Source organism: Salvelinus sp. IW2-2015, linkage group LG23, assembly GCF_002910315.2.
Source record: "Salvelinus sp. IW2-2015 linkage group LG23, ASM291031v2, whole genome shotgun sequence".
Taxonomy (NCBI): Eukaryota; Metazoa; Chordata; class Actinopteri; order Salmoniformes; family Salmonidae; genus Salvelinus; species Salvelinus sp. IW2-2015.
This window is the reverse complement of record NC_036863.1, coordinates 5,896,081-5,916,740: the sequence shown is the minus strand read 5'-3', so window position 1 is coordinate 5,916,740 and position 20,660 is coordinate 5,896,081. Positions and strand designations below refer to the sequence as shown.

Sequence of the window (20,660 nt, the reverse complement as noted above, 5' to 3'; positions counted from 1 at the left end):
TACAAACGGACAATCTGACAAMACTCTGAATTTGAGCACACTCTGGCACTCCAGACTGAATTTAACACACCCAAACTAATTTGTTATGCTACCTAGCTAGCAAGAGGTTGCATAGCAACAAATTCAACTTCCAGTAGACAGGCAAAGARCTAGTACACTCAACTGAAAGGATACTGTTAGTTTACAGTATACTAAAATGTCATAGTATATACTCATTAAGTATGTAGTATACAGTATGTTAGTATGGGTATTCAAACACAGCTAATGTGTTCAGCACTATGGTGTTAGGGTAAACAATCATAAAACAGCAAGTGAACCAGAAAGGCCTGTAAATCAAATTTAGGAAGAACCAGGAGAAGAAAAAAAATATTTACTGCCTGGTAGATACATCCTTCTCTTAAAAATAACTTATAAATTCAGAGGAAAGGAAAATATAACAGAGTTCAAATGTCGGTGAAGTAAACCTCGCTTTACACTTGAAAGAAGGAAACTTCGACATTACGAGTCAAGTACAGAAGACTCTAGCTTGATCCACTGAGACAATACATCTCTGATAAAGAGTAAAAGTCAGCGACCTCAGTCACAGTCAGTAGAGAAAATACACAAGGTTTGTAAAGGCTTGATATGTATAGACCTTATGAACTGGATCTGACCTTGGCATCAGTGTGTAGGTCCACAACAACTGTATAGCCTACCTAGCGAACTAATGTTTCCAAGAAAGTTGTGGGGAAGTTATGTAAAATAACCAAAATATAACCTTTAGGGAACGTTACGGGAAAGTTCTATATTAGCTGGGAATCTTCCATTCTCAGAAAAGGAAACTTGTGAATAATCCTTAATAAACACACATTTTTGTATTAAATTTACATTACATGGAGCAGTGAACTACTGTCTCAGAGGAAAAATGCTTGTCAATTGGCACCATTAGCTGGCCACTTGCGTCATATCGTGCATGAGAGTTGAATTGACATTGATTTAACAAGGTTTTATCCCACACATCCCTTCAAAGTGCTTTGGGAATTACATCAGTGACCTGGCTGGGTACCCTGACTGGCAATTTAGATGCACGAGTCCTATGGACATCACATTCATCAACTCCAGCCCAATTCCCCAACCTCAGAAAATTAGCACCTTTAGCTACAAACCAGCTGCTGCTATCAGGACTGTGTACTGGGACCCAGAACTTTCACTGTCTCAGAATGCAGGTGTTCTAGATCATGAACTCAGATATGCGCAGGGGAATCTTCCCTCTGTGTAAAATAGAGTGCCGCTGAGCACTTGGATGGAAAAACACTGAAGTATCTCGCCGGTTAGGCATGTCTACTCTGCTTTTTCCTAAATGGTTACGCTGAGCTTGAACCATGTGGGGGTTGGGTTGTCCAAATGTCCCCATGTGGATTCCTCATTGTAACCTTGCTACATCAGTACTGCATATGGTGTAGTACGTACACTCATGGGGCAGTATAGCAGGTATGCAGTGAATGTGATTAATAGCAAGCCGGGAATACTATATCAGCAGAATTGAACAACAATAGATCTACCGTAGCATATAACTAGCCCCCTGGTTCAGTGATTCTCAAGCCTGGACCTGGGGACCCAAAGGGGTGCAAATGTTTTCCCCTAGCACTAAAACACCGGATTCAAATCAAAGCCTGATGAGTTGGTGTGAATCCAATGCGTAGTGCTAGGGCAAAAACTAAAATATGCACCCCTTTGGGTCTCCGGGACCAGGCTTCAGAACCGTCGCCCTGGATGAGCCCAGCTGGATTCCTTTCCCACCATTATAAGTTTTTTTTAAAAGTTGGAGTTGACTACATATGACACTGACTTGTTGTTATGGACTGGGTCTGATGCTCTTTTAAGCCCCATTGGATCTCACTCTAACCTGTGATTAACATCACATACGGCACCCCATTTCCCATATAGTGCACTAGTTTCTACCATTTGGGACGCACACAACCAGTGACATCGKCCAAAATCTGACAAAGCTTGAATCATAGCCTTGTTATAGTGCCAACAATGCAGTTTGGGTATGGTATTGATCTAACCGGCCTAATGAAGATTTGAGAAAGTCTAATGTCGTCTTGGTACAATGAAAACCACAGTCATGATATCAGATGATCAGTCCTTACACTGAACAAAGTAAAGGTACTGTAAACGCAAAGCTCTTCAGGCCTTTAAAAAAACAACTAGGCCAAGTGATTATGTCAATGGCCTGGAACATGAAAGAGGGTACCTTCAGCTGACCTGGAGTCAGTCTTCTCTCATGAATCAAAATCAAAAAATGACATCCTTGGTTGGAGTGGTAGTTAAAGGGTCTGGATCTTCAGCTGAGACAACAGCTGGAATCCCTCAGCAGTGCCACAATCTCTGAAGAAAAACAAATGTCAACACCCGGCCCACTCCAGGAGCCCACCACAGTTTACCCTTGACTGAGACCAACCATTGGCTACTGCYGAATCCACTGCTGGGCCCCCGACTCATTCAGAACCTTAGAAATCGACCCTTTACCCATATTTTGCGGTAAAGCAAGATTGTTTGAGCTTTTATATATTATATTGATATTATACATGATTATAGCCTATTATATGGATAATATGTGACAGCCATAGTAAGCTACTGTGTGGTTAATAGTATATCATGTGGGCCAATAGACACTCTGCCCCGCATCATATGGCAACATTGTAGCAAGTTTGTTTGGGTCTTCTTGGCAGACAGAATGATAGAGGCCTCGTCATTGTATCAATCTCATTATGGCGTCTGAGCGCACAGGCGGCGTCATTGAAGCCATCTCAATTTTGAAGTAGTCAATTTTCTTCTACTTCTATGAGTTACAAAGGGTGCATACTGCCACCTGGAGTGCGTTGTTTGAACAGGTATAAAGCCAAGCTTGGCGTTTTACTGCCACCTGCAGTTGAGAAATGTTTACTCACAAATACAATTCATTTGCTGATCCCTCCTGACAACCTAGATAGTAATAATAATAAGAATTCTTCAACCCATAGGAATTCCCACCAAGTTGACTACTTCAAAATGGTTAAAGTCCTCAACAGGGGAGAACGACTGCCACGGAAGTTCAAGGCCGACCACGGTACTGCAGGCATTGTTTTCAGAAAACAGGTCAAATGCTCAATCTTCGTGTAAATAAATATTTAAAATAAAAAAAAGCAGAAGTTGAGAATAATTTAGTTGCTAATTAATTTATATATATATATATTGATTAACTTCACTAGGGTAGGGGGCAGCATTCGGAATTTTGGATGAAATGCATGCCCAAATTAAACCGCCTGCTTCTCTGGCCCAGAAGATATATGCATATAATTGGTAGATTTGGATAGAAAACACTCTACAGTTTCCAAAACTGTTAAAATAGTGTCTGTGAGTATAACAKAACTGATTTGGCAGGCGAAAACCTGAGAAAAATCCAACCAGGAAGTTTTTTGTTGTTGTTGGTTTTGTAGTTTTCTATTCAATGCCATTACAGTATCCATTGACTTAGGACTCAAATTGCAGTTCCTATGCCTTCCACTAGATGTCAACAGTCTTTAGAAATTGTTTCAGGCTTGTATTCTGAAAAATGAAGTAGTAAGATTAGTCGGAATGAGTGGAGCCTAAAGTGTCCGAGAGAGTGCCTTTCTTGTTTACCTTTTAAATTGACGACGTTATTGTCCGGTTGAAATATTATCGATTATTTAGGCTAAAAACAACCTGAGGATTGAATTTAAACATCGTTTGACATGTTTCTATGAACTTTACGGATACAATTTAGATTTTTTTGTCTTCCTGTTTTGACTGCGTTTGAGCCTGTGGATTACTGAAGAAAAATGCTAACAAAAACAGAGGTTTTTGGATATAAAGAGACTATCGAACAAAAGGAACATTTATTGAGTAAAAGAATGTCTACTGAGTGCAACCATATGAAGATCAAAGGTAAGGGTTTAATTTTATCTCAATTTCTGACATGTGTAACTGTTCACCTTGGCTGGCTACTGTTTGTAATGATTTGTCTAGTGGGCTACGTTCTCAAATAATCGTAAGGTATGCTTTCGCCGTAAAGCATTTTTAAAATCTGACACCGTGGTTGGATTCACAAGAAGTTCGTCTTTAAACCTATGTAAAATATGTTTTGTTTCCTGAATTTTTATAATGAGTATTTCTGTATTTCTGTATTTGAATTTGGTGCCCAGCGTTTCACTGGCTGTTGAAGAGGTGGGACGTTACCGTCTCACGTGTCCAAGAGAGGTTAATTAACTTCTTATGGCTGCAATCCCGTTACCGGGATGATATGACAACAGCCAGTGAAAGTGCAGGAAGCCAAATTCCAAAAACAGAAATCTCATAATTCAAATTACTCAGACATACATGTGTCTTATACCATTTTAAAGGTAATCTTGTTAATCCCACCAAAGTGTCCGATTTCAAATATGCTTTTCAGCGAAAGCACTAGAAACGATTGTTAGGTCACACCAAACCACAATAAGCACAGCCATTTTTCCAGCTTAAGATAGTAGTCACAAAAAGCAGAAAGATAAAATTAATCACTAACCTTTGATGATCTTCATCAGATGACACTCATATGACATCATGTTACACAATACATTTATGTTTTGTTCGATAATGTGCATATTTATATCCACAAATCTCGGTTTACATTGGCGCCATGTTCAGAAATGCCTCCAAAATATCCAGAGAAATTGCAGAGAGCCATGTCAAATAACAGAAATACTCATCATAAACTTTGATGAAAGATACATGTTCTACATAGAATTAAAGATACACTTGTTCTTAATGCAACCGCTGTGTCAGATTTCAAAAAAACTTCACGTAAAAAGCACACCGTGCAATAATCTGAGACGGCGCTCAGATTTAACAACATTTCTTCGCCATGTTGGAGTCAACAGAAATACGAAATTACATCATAAATATTCCCTTACCTTTGATGATCTTCATCAGAATGCACTCCCAGGAATCCTAGTTCAACAATAAATCGATGTTTTGTTCGATAATGTCCATTATTTCCAAGTAGCTACTTTTGCTAGCATGTGTAGTACACGTGTCCAAACGMTCRCGCAGATGCAGGCAAACGTCGGACGAAAACTTCAAAAAGTTATATTACAAGTCGAATAAACTGGTCAAACTAAGTAGAAAATCAATCTTCAGGATGTTGTTATCATATATATCCAATAACGTTCCAACCGGAGCATTCCTTCGTGTCTGTAGAAGTTATGGAATGCAAGGCGATATCATGAGGAATGCMGCCTCAGAATTCTCACTTCCTGTTTGGATTTTTTCTCAGGTTTTTGCCTGCCATATGAGTTCTGTTATACACAGACATAATTCAAACAGTTTTTAGAAACTTCAGAGTGTTTTCTATCCAATACTAATAATAATATGMATATATTAGTAACTGGGACTGAGGAGCAGGCCGTTTATTCTGGGCACCTTTCATCCAAGCTACTCAATACTGCYCCTGCAGCCATAAGAAGTTAACTAGGCAAGTCAGTTAAGAACAAATTCTTATTTACAATGACGGCCTAGGAACAGTGGGTTAACTGCCTTGTTCAGAGGCAGAATGACAGATTTTTACCTTGTCAACTCAGGGATTYGATCTAGCAATCTTTCGGTTACTGGTCCAATGCTCTAACCACTAGGCTACCTGCCGCCCCAAACTGCTAATGGCAGTCTGCAGTACCCCGGTCGGCCTTCAACTTGAGTTAATGAGGGGGCAGCACTGAGCTAGCCTGCAACGTCACATCCAGGTGTAGCTCAAAATTAGCATTTTATGGGTCCATGAGATGCGATCTTAACCCACTTCATATGGCTTCAATTCACAATAGTCTTCACATAGGAATGAATGRTGTCACGTGATCGATGGCTTTGTCCATTCATATACAGTCATTGGGCACTGCCCATTCTAAAATAAGCTTTTGGGCCTTATAGTCTTCTATCGTTGGGTGTATTCAAGCAGTAAGCCTAACGATGCCGACTGTAGACCAAAGTATGCAAGTGAAATCGGGGGAACTATCTGTGACAGCCGAAAGTTGGACACTGTAGGGGTTTTCTAATATCAAGGCTCAGATCAACATGGAATCAACATAGCCAGCCTGCTCTCAGACGTAACATCGTAAATGTATCTTGAACACTCAAATTAGTATATGTTAGGCATAAGACAGGTTACTTAAGGCAAAAATTTGAAATGTCTAGCAACCCAAAAATTGCGTGTTTAGATTCAATCACTGACTTTTTAGCATTTTAACAAATACTTACTACTTTTTCGCTACTTTGCATGTTAGATAACCCTTCCCCGAACATTAGCCATCTAGGTAACTTTAAATTGGAATTCTTTCAATTTGCAACATATCATACAAATTATAATTTGTAACATATACGTAGTGGATGAACATCCATAATTAATACATACAAAATCTAATTGGACTGTTTTCAGTTTACATTTGCTATGTTACGTCTACTCCTGAGTTCAGGTTGACATAGCGGCTTTTGTTTCTAAAAGTTTTTGTATCAATGTCGAAATAAACTTTCCTATACGCCCATATCAAACACTCAAACTGGAAACATAACGTGTGTACAATTAATTGGTTAGAGAAGTCTATCGCTTTTCATTTGTATCCCCTGTAGTTTTAGAACAAAGTTGGTTCCTGTTTCAGCACGTATTTGGCCACGGTTCGCGTGGGTCATACAAAAAACCATAATGACTGGTTGACAAACAGTGCCTCCCACAATGCAGGTGATRGCTGCATGATGCAGTTGGTGAGAAGCAACTGCAGYGACTTGATCAAAATTGCATGACCTTTGATCACATAATTTTTGTGAAGTTCATGCAGTAGACGTAGTCGCACACAACTATAATGCAACACTTAGAACGGCGATGACAATAAAAGTGATCCACTCGAACGCGCCCATTCTCTATGTTGGCAGAGCAGATTAACAACAACCGTCGCATTTCACAATGACCGCATGGTAACACGCTACACTTCATTCAACAGTTGGCTACTTTACCATGCGAGAAGACCTTAACAGTTAAATTGTATACTACATGGAAAGTGAACACCTAATAGATACAGAATGTGTGGGTGTTTGGGGTAATAAACAGCAGCCCTACAACCGCACAATGTGGTGAGTGCCACACTTGAATAAACTTCCACGCACGAGCGGGAGGATAGTTTTCACCGTCTGACTTGAACTATAGSAAGCGGGACACTGCGAGCCTCTGAGAATATGTTGACAACACAATCACGTAAACACTTGGATGTGAATATGGTCAAATGAAAATCTGTGGTTTTAGAAGGATTGAGACGGGACAGTCGATCGGTGAAATGTGTCAGCCTCGTTTGTGTATCATTTTGGCATTCGTTGTCGAAATACAACCTCAATTCACAATAAGAGGTGGCGACAAATTACATAAATCATTAGACCCAACGCAGCAATCGTATTTTGACATGAAATTAAATAAATGGGAACACATTTAGGCTACATACCCTCGAAATAGTTAACGGTGTACTAAAGTCCCTTCCACCGACCAGTCGAAAACCCCAAGGTGAGGGTCCCTTCAGTGTCACGGTCTGGGGCATAGTTGATTTAGAAAAATTATATCCGTAGGAACTGTGCGATAAACTGTGCAAAACAACTAGGTTCACCACCTATGAGCTGCTAGGCAACACTGTCTCTGTCGCAAAAACKTTCTTCTCCACTTGATTCAACTTTAAATAATAAAACCGCCTCTGACGTGTGATGGGGAGTTGTTGTGTGAAGCCGCCTGACTGCCCGCCTCGCACAGTTTAATATGAATGGGAGGGTGCAACGAAACGCGGTTCCATGGAAACGGTCCACTCTTTATTGGTTTAGATTGTCAGACTATCTAGATTAGAAGTACATATTGTAGTTTTTTAACTAAAGAAAAAAGTACAAAATTGGRATAGATGGGACATTAGACTTCAGTTCCCAGGGTCCAGTTAGTAGGCGCATGTGTATAGTAGGACAGCGTTTTTTTAAACACCTGCATATACACAGGCAGCCAATTCTGATCTTGTTCCACTAWTTGGACTTTTGACCAATCACATCAGCTCTTTTTCAGATATGATCTGATTGGTTAAAAGACCAATTACTGAAGAAAAATAAATCAGAATAGGGCTGCCTGTGTAAATGCAGTTTGAGCCTGCTTTGTGTCACACTTTTGCTCAAACTAACACACTTGACTCCAACAATCAACTAATCAGGATCTTCAGTTTAGAATGCAATTAGTTTAGTCAGTCGTGTTTGCTATGGATGTGTAAAAAGTGTGACTCCTCTGGCCAGGGAGGCCCTAAGTGAGATTAGGTTAGGGCTCCCCACCTCGAGGGAAAACATTTTATTGGCCCCACTCTTGACAGCGAAGAAAACATTTACGTTTTAAAGTTAATTTCCTGCAATTCTGCACATTTTACAATGGGGCAGAGAGAGAAAAATAGCAGTTTTAAAGCAAAATTCCTACAATTCTACATATTTTTCCATGACTTATGCCATGTTAATATGATATCTGAGTGAGAATGACTAACAAAATCAATGGGGGGACCATGCCTGGAGGTCAGGGCCCCTGGGCACATGCCCTGCGTGCCTATTTTCGATAGCTGGCTAGACTAACTACCAATCTAAAAATGTACRTGGCTAATTGCCGGCTAATTGAGTGACTGACATAGCAAGAGAAAAACTGCTGATGCACAATGAAATTTCGAAATTGCACCTGGTGTGGTTTACTGCTCTTACTCTCAATAGCAATTTGAGAGCCCTACTGAGTTCCTACAAAAAGCGTCCGAGAGCCCTAAGCGACGGCTTATGCCTGAAGCCGAACCCTGACTCCAGCCCCAAGGACTGGAGTTGCCCATCYCTGACTTAGACCAGGGCCTCCCAAATTCGGTCCTGGGGCCCCCGCTCGGTGCAGGGGGGAGACCGAGTTTGGGAAACCCTGACTTAGACTATGAAGACCAAATCCATTGTGAACTTTAACCTRTGCCAGAGAAAGCAACTGAACAATAGATACAACTGAAAAGTTATCATGTTGATATTGATTGAAAACATTACAATCTGGATGCATTCAAAAACAGGAAATGTAAATTAATTGTCTCTTCACCGATTTACCCAGTCAATTATACAGTGACTCACTGAGTATGATTTCTGTCTGGGAGTCTATGACCTCATAGACATTCCAGCATGGCTAGGCTAGCCCTGTGTCTGTACAAAACAGACATGGGAATTGAAGAAGTGTCTGAGGGTATGCTGGTGAACACTATTGTGTCAGAGTGAGTCAGGGGTACATACCTACCTGTGTCAGAGTAGCCTGACAGATGTAACTGATTTCTAATGATAACATATATAATGGTATTGAACAACAGTGTGTGTGTGTGTGTCAATGAGAGCATATCAAACCAGTGATGTTCTATGTGCCCTACATACTAAGGAGCCATAGTACACCTATAGGAGACACTGAGGTTAATCAGCTGCCTTTCAAGCATGAGCTGTACAGCTCTGTCACAATGCCAGTGTCTGGAGAATGACTTCATCTGTGTCAGTGCAAGTGTTGCATAAACTGTTGATCATCAACCCTTCTGTTTGAAAACAATATATGTTTTTGATGCCTATTCTCCCTTTAAAACACAGTGGAAATGTCTCTGATCAACACCACCAGTTTAAGGCCTTGTGTATGGCCTGCAGATGTACAATTGGTAACATTTTCAGTAAAAAAAAATGTAAAAAGTATATTTGTGGCTCACAGCTTGTTTCAGAGATTTATGTCGCCAGTGTTGCAGATGCCTCGTCATACAGTAAGAGACAGTGTGACACAGTGGAAACAATGGTGGCACTGCAACTCCACTGTCTAAAGAGAGAAATTAAGTTTAATTCATGTGGTTTGAAAAATGCTGAGTGGAACAACACCTTTCCCCCTCAGGAGACAGAAAAAATTTGGCATGGGTCCCCAGATCCTCAAAATGTWATATAGCTGCACCATCGAGAGCATCCTGACTGGTTGCATCACCACCTGGTATGGCAACTGCTCGGCATCCGACCGTAAGAYGCTACAGAGGGTAGTGCATCCGGCCCAGTACATCACTGGGGCCAAGCTTCCTGCCATCCACGACCTATATACTAGGCGTTGTCAGAGGAAGGCCCAAACAATTGTCAAAGACTCCAGTCACCCAAGTCATAGACTGTTCTCTCTGCTACCGCACGGCAAGCGGTACCGGAGCGCCAAGTCTAGGTCCAAAAGGCTTCTACCCCCAAGCCATAAGACTGCTGAACAATTAATCGATCAAAGGGCCACCCAGACATTTCATCCCCCCCCCCCCCCCCCGCACATTGACTCGGTACCGGTACTCCCCTTGTTATTGTTATTTTATTGTGTTGCTTTTTATTTAATTTTTTACTTTAGTTTATTTGGTAAATATTTTCTTAACTCTATTTCTTGAACTGCATTGTTGGTTAAGGGCTTGTAAGTACACATTTCACAGTAAGGTCTTGATTAGAAACAGATGTAATCGTTAGATAACCACAGCGCCAAAGTATCTCTAGTTAGCCTAAGTTTATAGTCTATACAACATGCTCATCAGCCAGGACTCACCWGTACAGTAAGTTGTGGTGATGGTCATAATGAATAGGAACTATTTGTAGCTCTTCCCTGCTCACGGAGGGTAGAGTCGATTTACCTTGCTATCCATCACTATATATRTAATCAAACATCTCTGTTTTTCAGTCACCCATACAGACACCAGGTGTTCCAGTTGAATGTTTAATGTAGTGCTTGGTTAAGGTTGCTGGAACAATAAACAGATGTGAATGGATTTGAACATGGCTCATTCATTTGTCATTTAATCAAATGAGAATAAGAGCAAGTTCATGTGTCAATGTGTTTGTAAGTACCCTTCACAGGAGGATCAGGCAACAGTGAATACAAAACACAGGCACAAACACAAACAGACACTCTTTCTGTCTCTCTCCCTAGCTCTCACTCACACACACAAACATGTACACCCACGCACATACAAGCACACAAACAACTTATACCCATTTCAGACAGAAGATGTGGTATATTGCCTGTAAAACATAGAAGGCTGTGTTTATATGATCCTCTTTCAAACAGCCCCTTAAATAACACCTGGCAGGTCCCTTTTATGCATATCAGTGGGTAACTGACAAATCGGAATTGGTGTTGCTAAACCATTGGGGCAGTTTGCATTTCAAATTAGGGAGGTGTTAAACAATGGAAGTCTTAATGAATTTGCCTGCAAAAAAAGCAGATAATCATTTATACAGACCCGAWACCTGTATTTTGGTTMCAGGGTCTGTGAAAATGCTGGAATCAGGCCTCCTGAGTGGTGCAGTGGTTTAGGGTGGCAGGTAGCCTAGTGGTTAGAGTGTTGGACTAGTAACCGAAAGGTTGCGAAATCAAATCCCTGAGCTGACAAGGTAAAAATCTGTTGTTCTGCTCCTGAACAAGGCAGTTAACCCACTGTTCCTAGGCTGTCATTGAAAATAAGAATTTGTTCTTAACTGTCTTGCCTAGTTAAATAAAATAAAATAAATTGCAGTGCTGGGTTTGAGTCCAGGCTCTGTTGCAGCTGGCTGTGATGGGGTGGCTCAMAATTGGCTCAGTGTTGTCTGGGTTAGGGGACGGTTTGGCTGGCAGGGAGGTCCTTGTCCCATTGTGCACTAGTGAGTCCTGGGTGCAGTGCACGCTGACATGGTAGCACAGTGTTTTCTTCTGGCTGTCTTCCGGGCTAAGTGGGCATTGTGTCAAGAAGCAGTGTGGCTTGGTTGGGTTGTGTTTCAGAGGACGCACGGCTCTCGACCTTTGCCTCTCCCGAGTCCATACGGGAGTTGCAGCGATGAGACAAGACCGATACCACGAAATTGGGGAGAAACATGTTTAAAAAAAAATTATAAATACAAATCAAAAAACAATATAAACATCAGGAATCATGACTTCCAGTTGCTTTTTATTATCCATGTTTTTTTTTAACCTCCTATCCCTTTCAGATATATAAAAAAAAACTGTTAAAAAGAAGCAGGCATGATACATTAGTGGGATCTTTGTCTGTGTATGAAAAGGGTATTACTGTATCCGTGCATGTATGCTTCTAGAATGGCCTAATAAAAAGTTCATTAGAACCCTGTGCTCTGATGACCTCTGTCTTGGCATCAGCTGCATCTCTCCAGGGGTCACGCACACTTTAATGACACCAACCCTCTCATTAACTCCCAACGAGCGCCAAAATGCTTGCGGATGCTTCCAATAAACCATGACCTAAACCCCTGTAAGTGATGGGAGGGAGGACCGGATAGACACTCTGCTATACTAGACTTGGCTAACAGGGTCTGGTTAACACACACCACCGCAATGCTGGATGCTGAGCTCAGCCTTCTCACTGCTTTGTTCTTCCCACAAACCATACAGCTGAGTGCCACTGATGCCAGCTCTCTCTCTCTCTGTCTCTCTCTCGCTCTCTCTCTCTCTCCCTCTCTGTCTCACTCGCTCTCTCTCTGTCTCACTCTCTCTGTCTCACTCTCTCTCGCCCTCACTCCCCCTCTCTCTCTCTCTCTCCCTCACTCTCTCTCTCCCTCACTCTCTCTCTCCCTCACTCTCTCACTCTCTCATCAACAGCGGCCATCTTGGATGCGTGGTCCAAACAGATTGTGTAGCAGCTGGTGGACAAAAAGCAAATTACTTAACAAACGCCACAGTAGGTCACCCGCTGGATTGGGCCTTTTATAATGTCCACTGACATCTCAGATAGAGAGGAGAGGAAAAGGAGGGGGCATGATATGTTCCACTGGATATCATAAGGTGAATGCACCAATTTGTAAGTCGCTCTGGATAAGAGCGTCTGCTAAATGACTTAAATGTAAATGTAAATGATATCAACTTGATCAGATTTGGTATCCTATTATTACTGTATGATAACAGAGTAAGTCGCTCTGGATAAGAGCGTCTGCTAAATGACTTAAATGTAAATGTAAATGTAAAGGAGCAATGATCAGGTAAATTTTACAGCACAGGAGGTTGGTGGCACCTTAAAATGGGAGAGCGGGCTCTTGTTAATGACTGGAGCGGAATAGGTGGAACGGTATCAAATCCATCAAACACATTGTTTGCAGGTGTTTGATGCCATTACATTTGCTCTGTTGTGTGTTTTACAGGTAGGTCAAACAGTAGTTTTCATAAGCAAACATATACAGTATGTATGCTAATTTAGCTTCCATTACGTGTACACAAATCTTGTTAGATGAGGCGTGTTCAATTCAGTGAATTTGACATTACAGAAACATCAAATACCTGATTCACTGAACCAAACTGAAAATGAAGAGTAAGTATATTTTGCTGTAAATTCCAGCAGTTAGCAGACAACGGGGTTAAGTACAATATATTGCTGTAAATGACAGAAATTAGCAGACAGCGGGATTATTGTATATTGCTGTAAATTACAGCAATTAGCAGACAGTGGGATTAAATACACTAAACTTTCTAAATCTCATAAGAAGCATTAACAATCTGTGGTTAAAAATGAATAAGCCTAAAATATATCTGGTGAGACGTAAAGCAGCAAACAAATGACATGAATACTCTTCAGTTCAGATTGATGTTTTTGTACTCTCCAGTGTGACAGTGCAGTGGATATTAATTATCTGAAAGCTCTAAGGAAGGACAGTAAGTAAGCAGACAATTAATCTCAAACAAGTCCTTTCAAACTGCCAGACACAAGCCGCGGTACAGGAACGGGTGTACTGGAACACTACATATTAAAAATGACACAGGCTAAAAACCAACGGGAAACACTTGATGTGAATGTATCCGATACCATCTGTGTTTGGGTTTTAAATTAGGTTGAAGTATTACAGAGAGGTTGTAAATAAATGTAATGAAAGCAGCCGATAACAGAAAAACAAAGTGCTAAAGTTAAAGGTGAGGTTGTAGACCCTATGGTTACACAGAGTTATGACTAAGAAGATAGCCATGAGCAGTGAAGTGTGGTGGGGGGGCATCTGTTGCTCTTCAGCATCTTCCACTCCCCTTTAAGTCCCCCCAACAATCCACACAGTGGTAGCTGACAAACCAGAGTTAGAGAGGAAATGGGCTAACAGTTGTCATAGGCGAGTCAGCCAGCCTCGCGCTACATCTTAGCCAGCCTCACACTACATCTTACCCAGTCTGAAGTGAAGTGCCCACCCACACACAGCAGGACAGAACAGCAGGGTGTGTTAGACAAGTCAGGTCCTGAATTTGAGACAGGCAATTACACGGTAAACTTAACAGGAAGGCGAGGCAGGATCACAGTCTTTCATTCAGAGTGACAGCTCTTCCCCTACTGTATGTGAGGAGAGCAGGACAGTGTCCACACACAGGAGTCATGTTACCTCCCAGGCCAAGATATAACAGAGATAGCTAGTATGGAACGAAGTTTGGGTCTTTGCGTGTCAAAAAAAGTCACACGTCAAATAACACCATCTGACACGTTATTTGCACGTGCAAGCCAAGCGCTACCACTACTATCATTAGCACTATCATAGCTGTACAAATAAAGTCTGCAAACAAGCACACACCGGCCACGAATGATGCGTTTACAATAATGCATTGGTAATAAGGCAATCAGACACACAGTGTCAACCAATGAACCAAAGATGCGTGAGGGAGGGCTGAGCCAACTCACTCCCAGTCACACACTTAGCAGCCGAGGAGATTTAAAGCCGGTTCTAGGCACAACCTACACCGGCATATGCRAACTGTGTACCCAACTGTGAAGCTAGCTGTAGCGGAGCTTCGAGAAACTAGCGGGCCTGCTAGTGAGAGTGGTGGAGCCAGCACCTCCACACGTGGAGATGTATTCACTCAGTCAAGTAGGCCTACTTCGCGACCCGTGGCAAYGCAGTCTTCTATGGACCAGTTTATGCCAAAGTCTATGTCTGTAGCAAAACAAGGTCAAATTGATATTGCATTGGCTAAAATGATTGCCACCGATTTCCAGCCAAATTATAGCAATAGTCTAAATCCAACATACACAATTCCAAGCAGGAAAACCCTTTCAAAATTACTTATTCCACAACTGTACAAGAGCACACAGGCTTCAGTGCGGGAAAGAGTCCAAAAAGCTACTGCAGTTTGCCTTACCACTGACTGCTGGACATCAAGGGTAACCACTTCTTACATGTCGGTTACATGTCACTTCATTGAAGATTTTTCGATGTCTAGCTGTCTTCTGGACTGCTTTGAGTTCAKCGAGAGACACACCTCAGAGAACTTGGCAGAGGAACTGTTGAGAGTGGCCAGAGAATGGCAAGTAGATGGAAAAGTGGTCTGTTGTGTTAGCGACAATGCAGCTAACATAACCAAAGCGATGAAAATACTTCCACAGGAGCACAGTAGGTGCTGAAAAACTAAAGTCTACACAATGCCAGATGGGGATGCCTGAGCTGAGGCCTAAACAAGACTGTACTACAAGGTGGAATTCAACATTTTATATGTTTAAGCGGTTTCTTGAGTCAAAGGATGCCATCATCTCTACCCTGGCCATTGTCAATGCACCTGTTGATGCTCTGACCCAAGAGGAATGGGAGGTGGTGGAGGTGGTGTGCAGAGTCCAGGAACCCTTTGAGCAGGTCACTGTGGAGATCAGTGGAGAAAGGTACAGTAAGCAGTTATTACTACATAATTATTTAATCCAGTATTATATATGTATGTGAGCAGTAGATGAGAATGTAGTATCAGTAGACAAAACATGAACCTGAACTAATAAGTTACTGTTCTCTCTTTTCAGCAATGTGACAGCCTCAAAAATGATACTCCTGTGTAAGGGTCTGCCAGAGAGAAGAACATTTAACCACAGGACATGTGACAGAGTTGATGGACACCCTGTTCATCAATGGACAGAAAGTTCCACAGAATGGAAAATAATCACGAGCTATCAGAAACCGCTGCACTTGACCCAAGGTTTAAGAAGTTAGCCTTCAGTGATGCCAGAGCGATTGATGAGGCTCTTCAGAGAATAACCTCAGCAGCAGGGAGGGACAGCCCCAGCAGTCAGCTGGCTCAGGCACCAGGGCAACAGGAAGAAGAGGGATCAGATGGAGCAGAAGCACCAGCAGTAGTGCCACAAACGTCTGCTGTTTGGATGCTGTTTGATGAGAGAGCAACTGGGGATGCAGCACGAAGGAATCCTTCAGCAGATGCCATAATGGAGGTCCGATCCTATTTGGAGGATCCCCTCTACCCACGGCTTACTAAAGTCATGACAGGGAGACTCTGCATAGTGGCCACATATGTTCCCTCTGAGAGGGTCTTCTCCAAAACGCAAATGCAAATGTCTCATAAAAGCAAAATATGGTCAGCATTGCTGTGTGCTGCTGGTTATAACATGGCAATAAAGAAGAGAGGGAAAAGAGAGACCAGTTTAATATTATATTATTATGTTGTTCAGATTGTATTCGTTTTGAATTGTTACATTTATATAAATATGCACTTTGTTTATATACATTGAAAAGTTATACTTTAAATGCAAATGTTTAAATGCAAATATTTTCATAACAAACCAATGCATTTTTAAATATATTGTGGTTAAGGTAGAGTATGATTTCATTTAATAATTTAATTAGAATTGTTTTAACACCAATCATAGTCAAACTATCGCAAACGGTTTGACTTGGAAAAATACAAAACATGTTTKTTTTTTTAAAGAGTCGTTTGGGAGCCGAAAGAGCCGGCTCTTTTTGGTGAGCTGAGCCGAACGAGCCGGTTCACTGAAAAGAGCCGGAATGCCCATCACTAATAAGGATTAGGCAAAATAGTGGAATTTGGGGTTTGCCTTCAAAATAAAAGTACCTATTTGAAAGTGATGCAGAAGGTTACAATTGGTGGAATCATGCCATATTTAGACTAGATAATGTTMAACAAGGTTGGAATGTGAAGYAATGAAAWGGGGTATCAGTCTACTCRGTGACACCCACAGAACACAACTGTGAAGAGTTTATGCAAATATTAGCGTTGTAGCTCTTATCGGGGGACTTTGACTGTGTGAAATCACCTCCCCAGTCAGCCTATTGTGTGTATTGACATTCATTTTGCACTGTACAGCTTTACCTAAGGATTGGGGATCTATGAAATGGGGTATCAGTCTACTTGTTACGTCCGTCGTCGGAATGAGACCAAAGCGCAGCGTGGAAAGTGTTCATCGTACTTTATTAGAATGAACACCAAAAACAACAAAGGGAAAACAACRAACGTAAAGTTCTGCGGGGCTATACAGCTACTGTGCAAAAACAACATCCACAAACTTGKGTGGAAAACAGGCTGCCTAAGTATGATTCCCAATCAGAGATAACGATAGACAGCTGCCTCTGATTGGGAACCATACCCGGCCAACAAAGAAATAGAAAACTAGAATGCCCACCCAAATCACACCCTGACCTAACCAAATAGAGAAATAAAAAGGCTCTCTAAGGTCAGGGCGTGACACTACTCAATACCCAAGATATTCTTTCCCAACGTTTTTCCTCTGGAATACTGTTCAATACACATAGGTTGACAATAAATGTGGCTCAATTCACAGTTGTTTCAGAGTCCCGCAAATAAGAGCTACAACGCTAATGCTCTTGATCCAAAATCCATAGGTAAGGCTGTACAGTGAAATAAGTACGCCCACAATGCAATTCTAAAGTATACATCCCAGTGTGATTTCAACAGATTTTTGTCAAATGAACAAATGATTGTCTTTTATTGATTTCATAGAACAACATTCCAACCTCGTTTAGCATGATCTATTCAATTATGGCATAATTCTACTATTTGTATTAATTTGCATCGCTGTCAATGACATACYTTTATTTCGAAGGCTAACCGCAAAGTCCACTATTGTGGCTAATCGTTATTGTCGCTAGCTTCACATAGATGGGTCTGACCACCATTAATCAAAAAAGAACTGTTTTATAAATGAGGTTTATTTTAAATGATGACACCTAGCTATATAGTTAGCTAGCTAACTATAGCTACTGGGACAGATTATGTCGTTTTGCTATGTTTTTGGGGAAGAACATTGTCTGCATCCATGAGCTAGCTAGCTTTTTTTAATGACCAGCACTGTAGGTTGCGTGAGACAACTTTACCAGCATCATAGCAACGTATCGATGAATCGTTGTGACATGAAATACGAGTGATAGTGTAATCAATGTGTAAAAACTACGTAAAAAAATTATTAACACGTTCAATTATTATGTGATGTGCAGTCATATTCAGGTCCTGAATGGTCAACAAGCTTATTTGACATTGTCACGACTTCCGCCAAAGTCGGGTCCTCTCCTTGTTCGGGTCTTCTAGCCATCATCGATCCACTTTTCATTTCCCATGTGTTTTGTCTTGTTTTTCCTCACACCTGGTTTCAATTCCCTCAATCATTTGTTGTGTATTTAACCCTCTGTTTCCCCATGTCTTTGTGTGGGATTGTTTATTGTAAGTGCTTGTGCACGTGTTGATTGTTGCGYGACAGGTTTTTGTACCCAAATATCTTGTTATTTTCATGCGGTTGGTTTTGCTATTAAACTGTTCCGGCTATTACCAAGTTCTGCTCTCCTGCGTCTGACTACCCTGCCACCRGTTACGCACCCCTTACAAACATAATAGTGTTATTTGACGTGTATCTTTTTTGACACACAAAGACGAAAGGCGTGGAGAGAAAGTAGTGACTTTCCACCTGGAGGCCTGTATAGCAGTGCATGAACATATGGCTTTATGGTACAGTAGCTGTAGTTTTGCCCATTGTGTGAGATCATACCTCTGAGGGGAAGTCAGCAAAAGCCTGATCTACACCACTGGATGAAATACTGCCAGACTTCAACAGCTGCCCCCTTTTAAATCATTAAGAGTCTAAAAACGCACCCGTGCGGCAATCAAAGTAACATAATAAAGAAATCCCTATCAAAATCCATCAGTTTAAATGACAGATATTTGGGTTTTTGCATGTGTAACGGATGTGAAATGGCTAGCTAGTTAGSGGTGGTGCGCGCTAATAGCGTTTCAATYGGGTACGTCACTCGCTTTGAGACCTTGAAGTAGTGGTTCCCTTTGCTCTGCAAGGGCCGCGGCCTTTGTGGAGCGATGGGTAACGATGCTTCGTGGGCGACCGTTGATGATGTGTGCAGAGGGTCCCTGGTTCGTGCTCCTGTCGGGGCGAGGGGACGGTCTAAAGTTATACTGTTTCACATGGGCTGTCTCCATCCACCGCATCCACCTATGTTTTGGCCTACAAACTAATATGACCATTCTATGTTTTCCTCTACGACCATCAAAAGTGTCACAGGACTCGTCTGAAGGTAACTGGTACTGGTTTAAAAACGAATGAAAGCATGGAGGTAGTTTTGTACCAACAAAAAAAAGGGGTTAAATATGTATCCAAAAAACTAAAATATTTCCAGAGCTTTCTTATCTCCCAGATATAGGACAGACACTTCAAAACCTTATTCCTTTTGATTTATTTTTTGTCCACTATGAGCAACTATAGCCTTTCACTGATGCTCTCCAGACCCTAAGGGTTTGTTTGTTTGCTGGCGCTCAGCTTGTATACTGTTTGTTGGTTCCTTTCTGCCCTGTATTTGGTTATGGGTGGTAGAACTATTCAACAATTACATCCCAAATGGCACTCTATTCCCTATGTAGTGCACTACTTTTGAACAGGACCCATAGGGGTCTGGTTAAAAGTAGCACACTATATACAGAATAGGGTGCCATTTAAGACACCTAAAGGTATCTTTGACTGATGGAGGGGAATGCAGCTGTGATCCACAGGGAACCACAGTTAACAAGGTTTGTTTTTCTCCCAGATATATTTTTAAAACCCACTGTGAAATCCCTGGCCTACTGTCAGACTCAAAGCATTTGCAAGGGTTTGAAAGAAGAAGAGTTTGAAAAAAGAGCCATCTGTCTGTTTATCCTAGTGTCCCTCTCTATCCTCAGAGGGCAGGCTCCAGCCGAGGAGCAACGGTCAACACTAGCTCTCCCCAGGAAGAGGCATTCCTCCTACCCATACCCAAGCCTTTGGTCTAGGCGTCCTCAAGAATGCCAAACAGCACTTGTGAGAAATGCATACAGGGTCTGCCAAATGGTACACACCTACAGGAAATGACTGGTGTCGGGCTTTTATTTCCCCATCCATTGTTTGGGAGGCCGTATGGCCTCTACCTGCCTTACCAACCAACTGTGTGTCAGAGGAATTAACTGTACTGACATGTTGTTACAGTAGTTACCTAATTCCTACTAGGCACACCGTGTCATTTTAACGTGGAAATTTGGGTAATATTTGGTTGAAATGTTGATCAATGAGATTTCAACCTTTATTCACCCACTCAAAAAGACAGCCAGAAGTTTGTTGAATTCCCAATGTGTTATCACTATGCGTTCAACCATTTAAAAGAACAACAAAGTTMAAATAGGAATAAAATGTCAAATATTTTGTAATGCGTTATCACTGTGCTTAATATAATAGCACAATCAAATGACCTGGATTGCAGTTGAGATTACATTAAAAGTTAATAGTTCAAGTGATCAATGCTGTTCAACATTCTGCGCAGATTATTATAGCAATTGTGAAGATCTCCACAAACCTGTGACCTTTGCATGCTATCTTGAAAATGCA

At 41.5% G+C, this 20,660-nt stretch overlaps 1 protein-coding gene across 1 annotated transcript in view; it reads right to left on the bottom strand.

Moving 5' to 3' along the window:
* Positions 1–7,691, bottom strand: part of LOC111950626 (PDZ and LIM domain protein 4) — a 35,900-nt gene extending 28,209 nt beyond the window's left edge. Inside the window, exon 1 of the mRNA XM_023968367.2 lies at positions 7,497–7,691. Within this exon, the coding sequence (XP_023824135.1) occupies positions 7,497–7,589 (93 nt within the window). The 5' untranslated portion in view covers positions 7,590–7,691. The remainder of the gene's footprint in view (positions 1–7,496) is intronic.
* Positions 7,692–20,660: the final 12,969 nt, after the last annotated feature.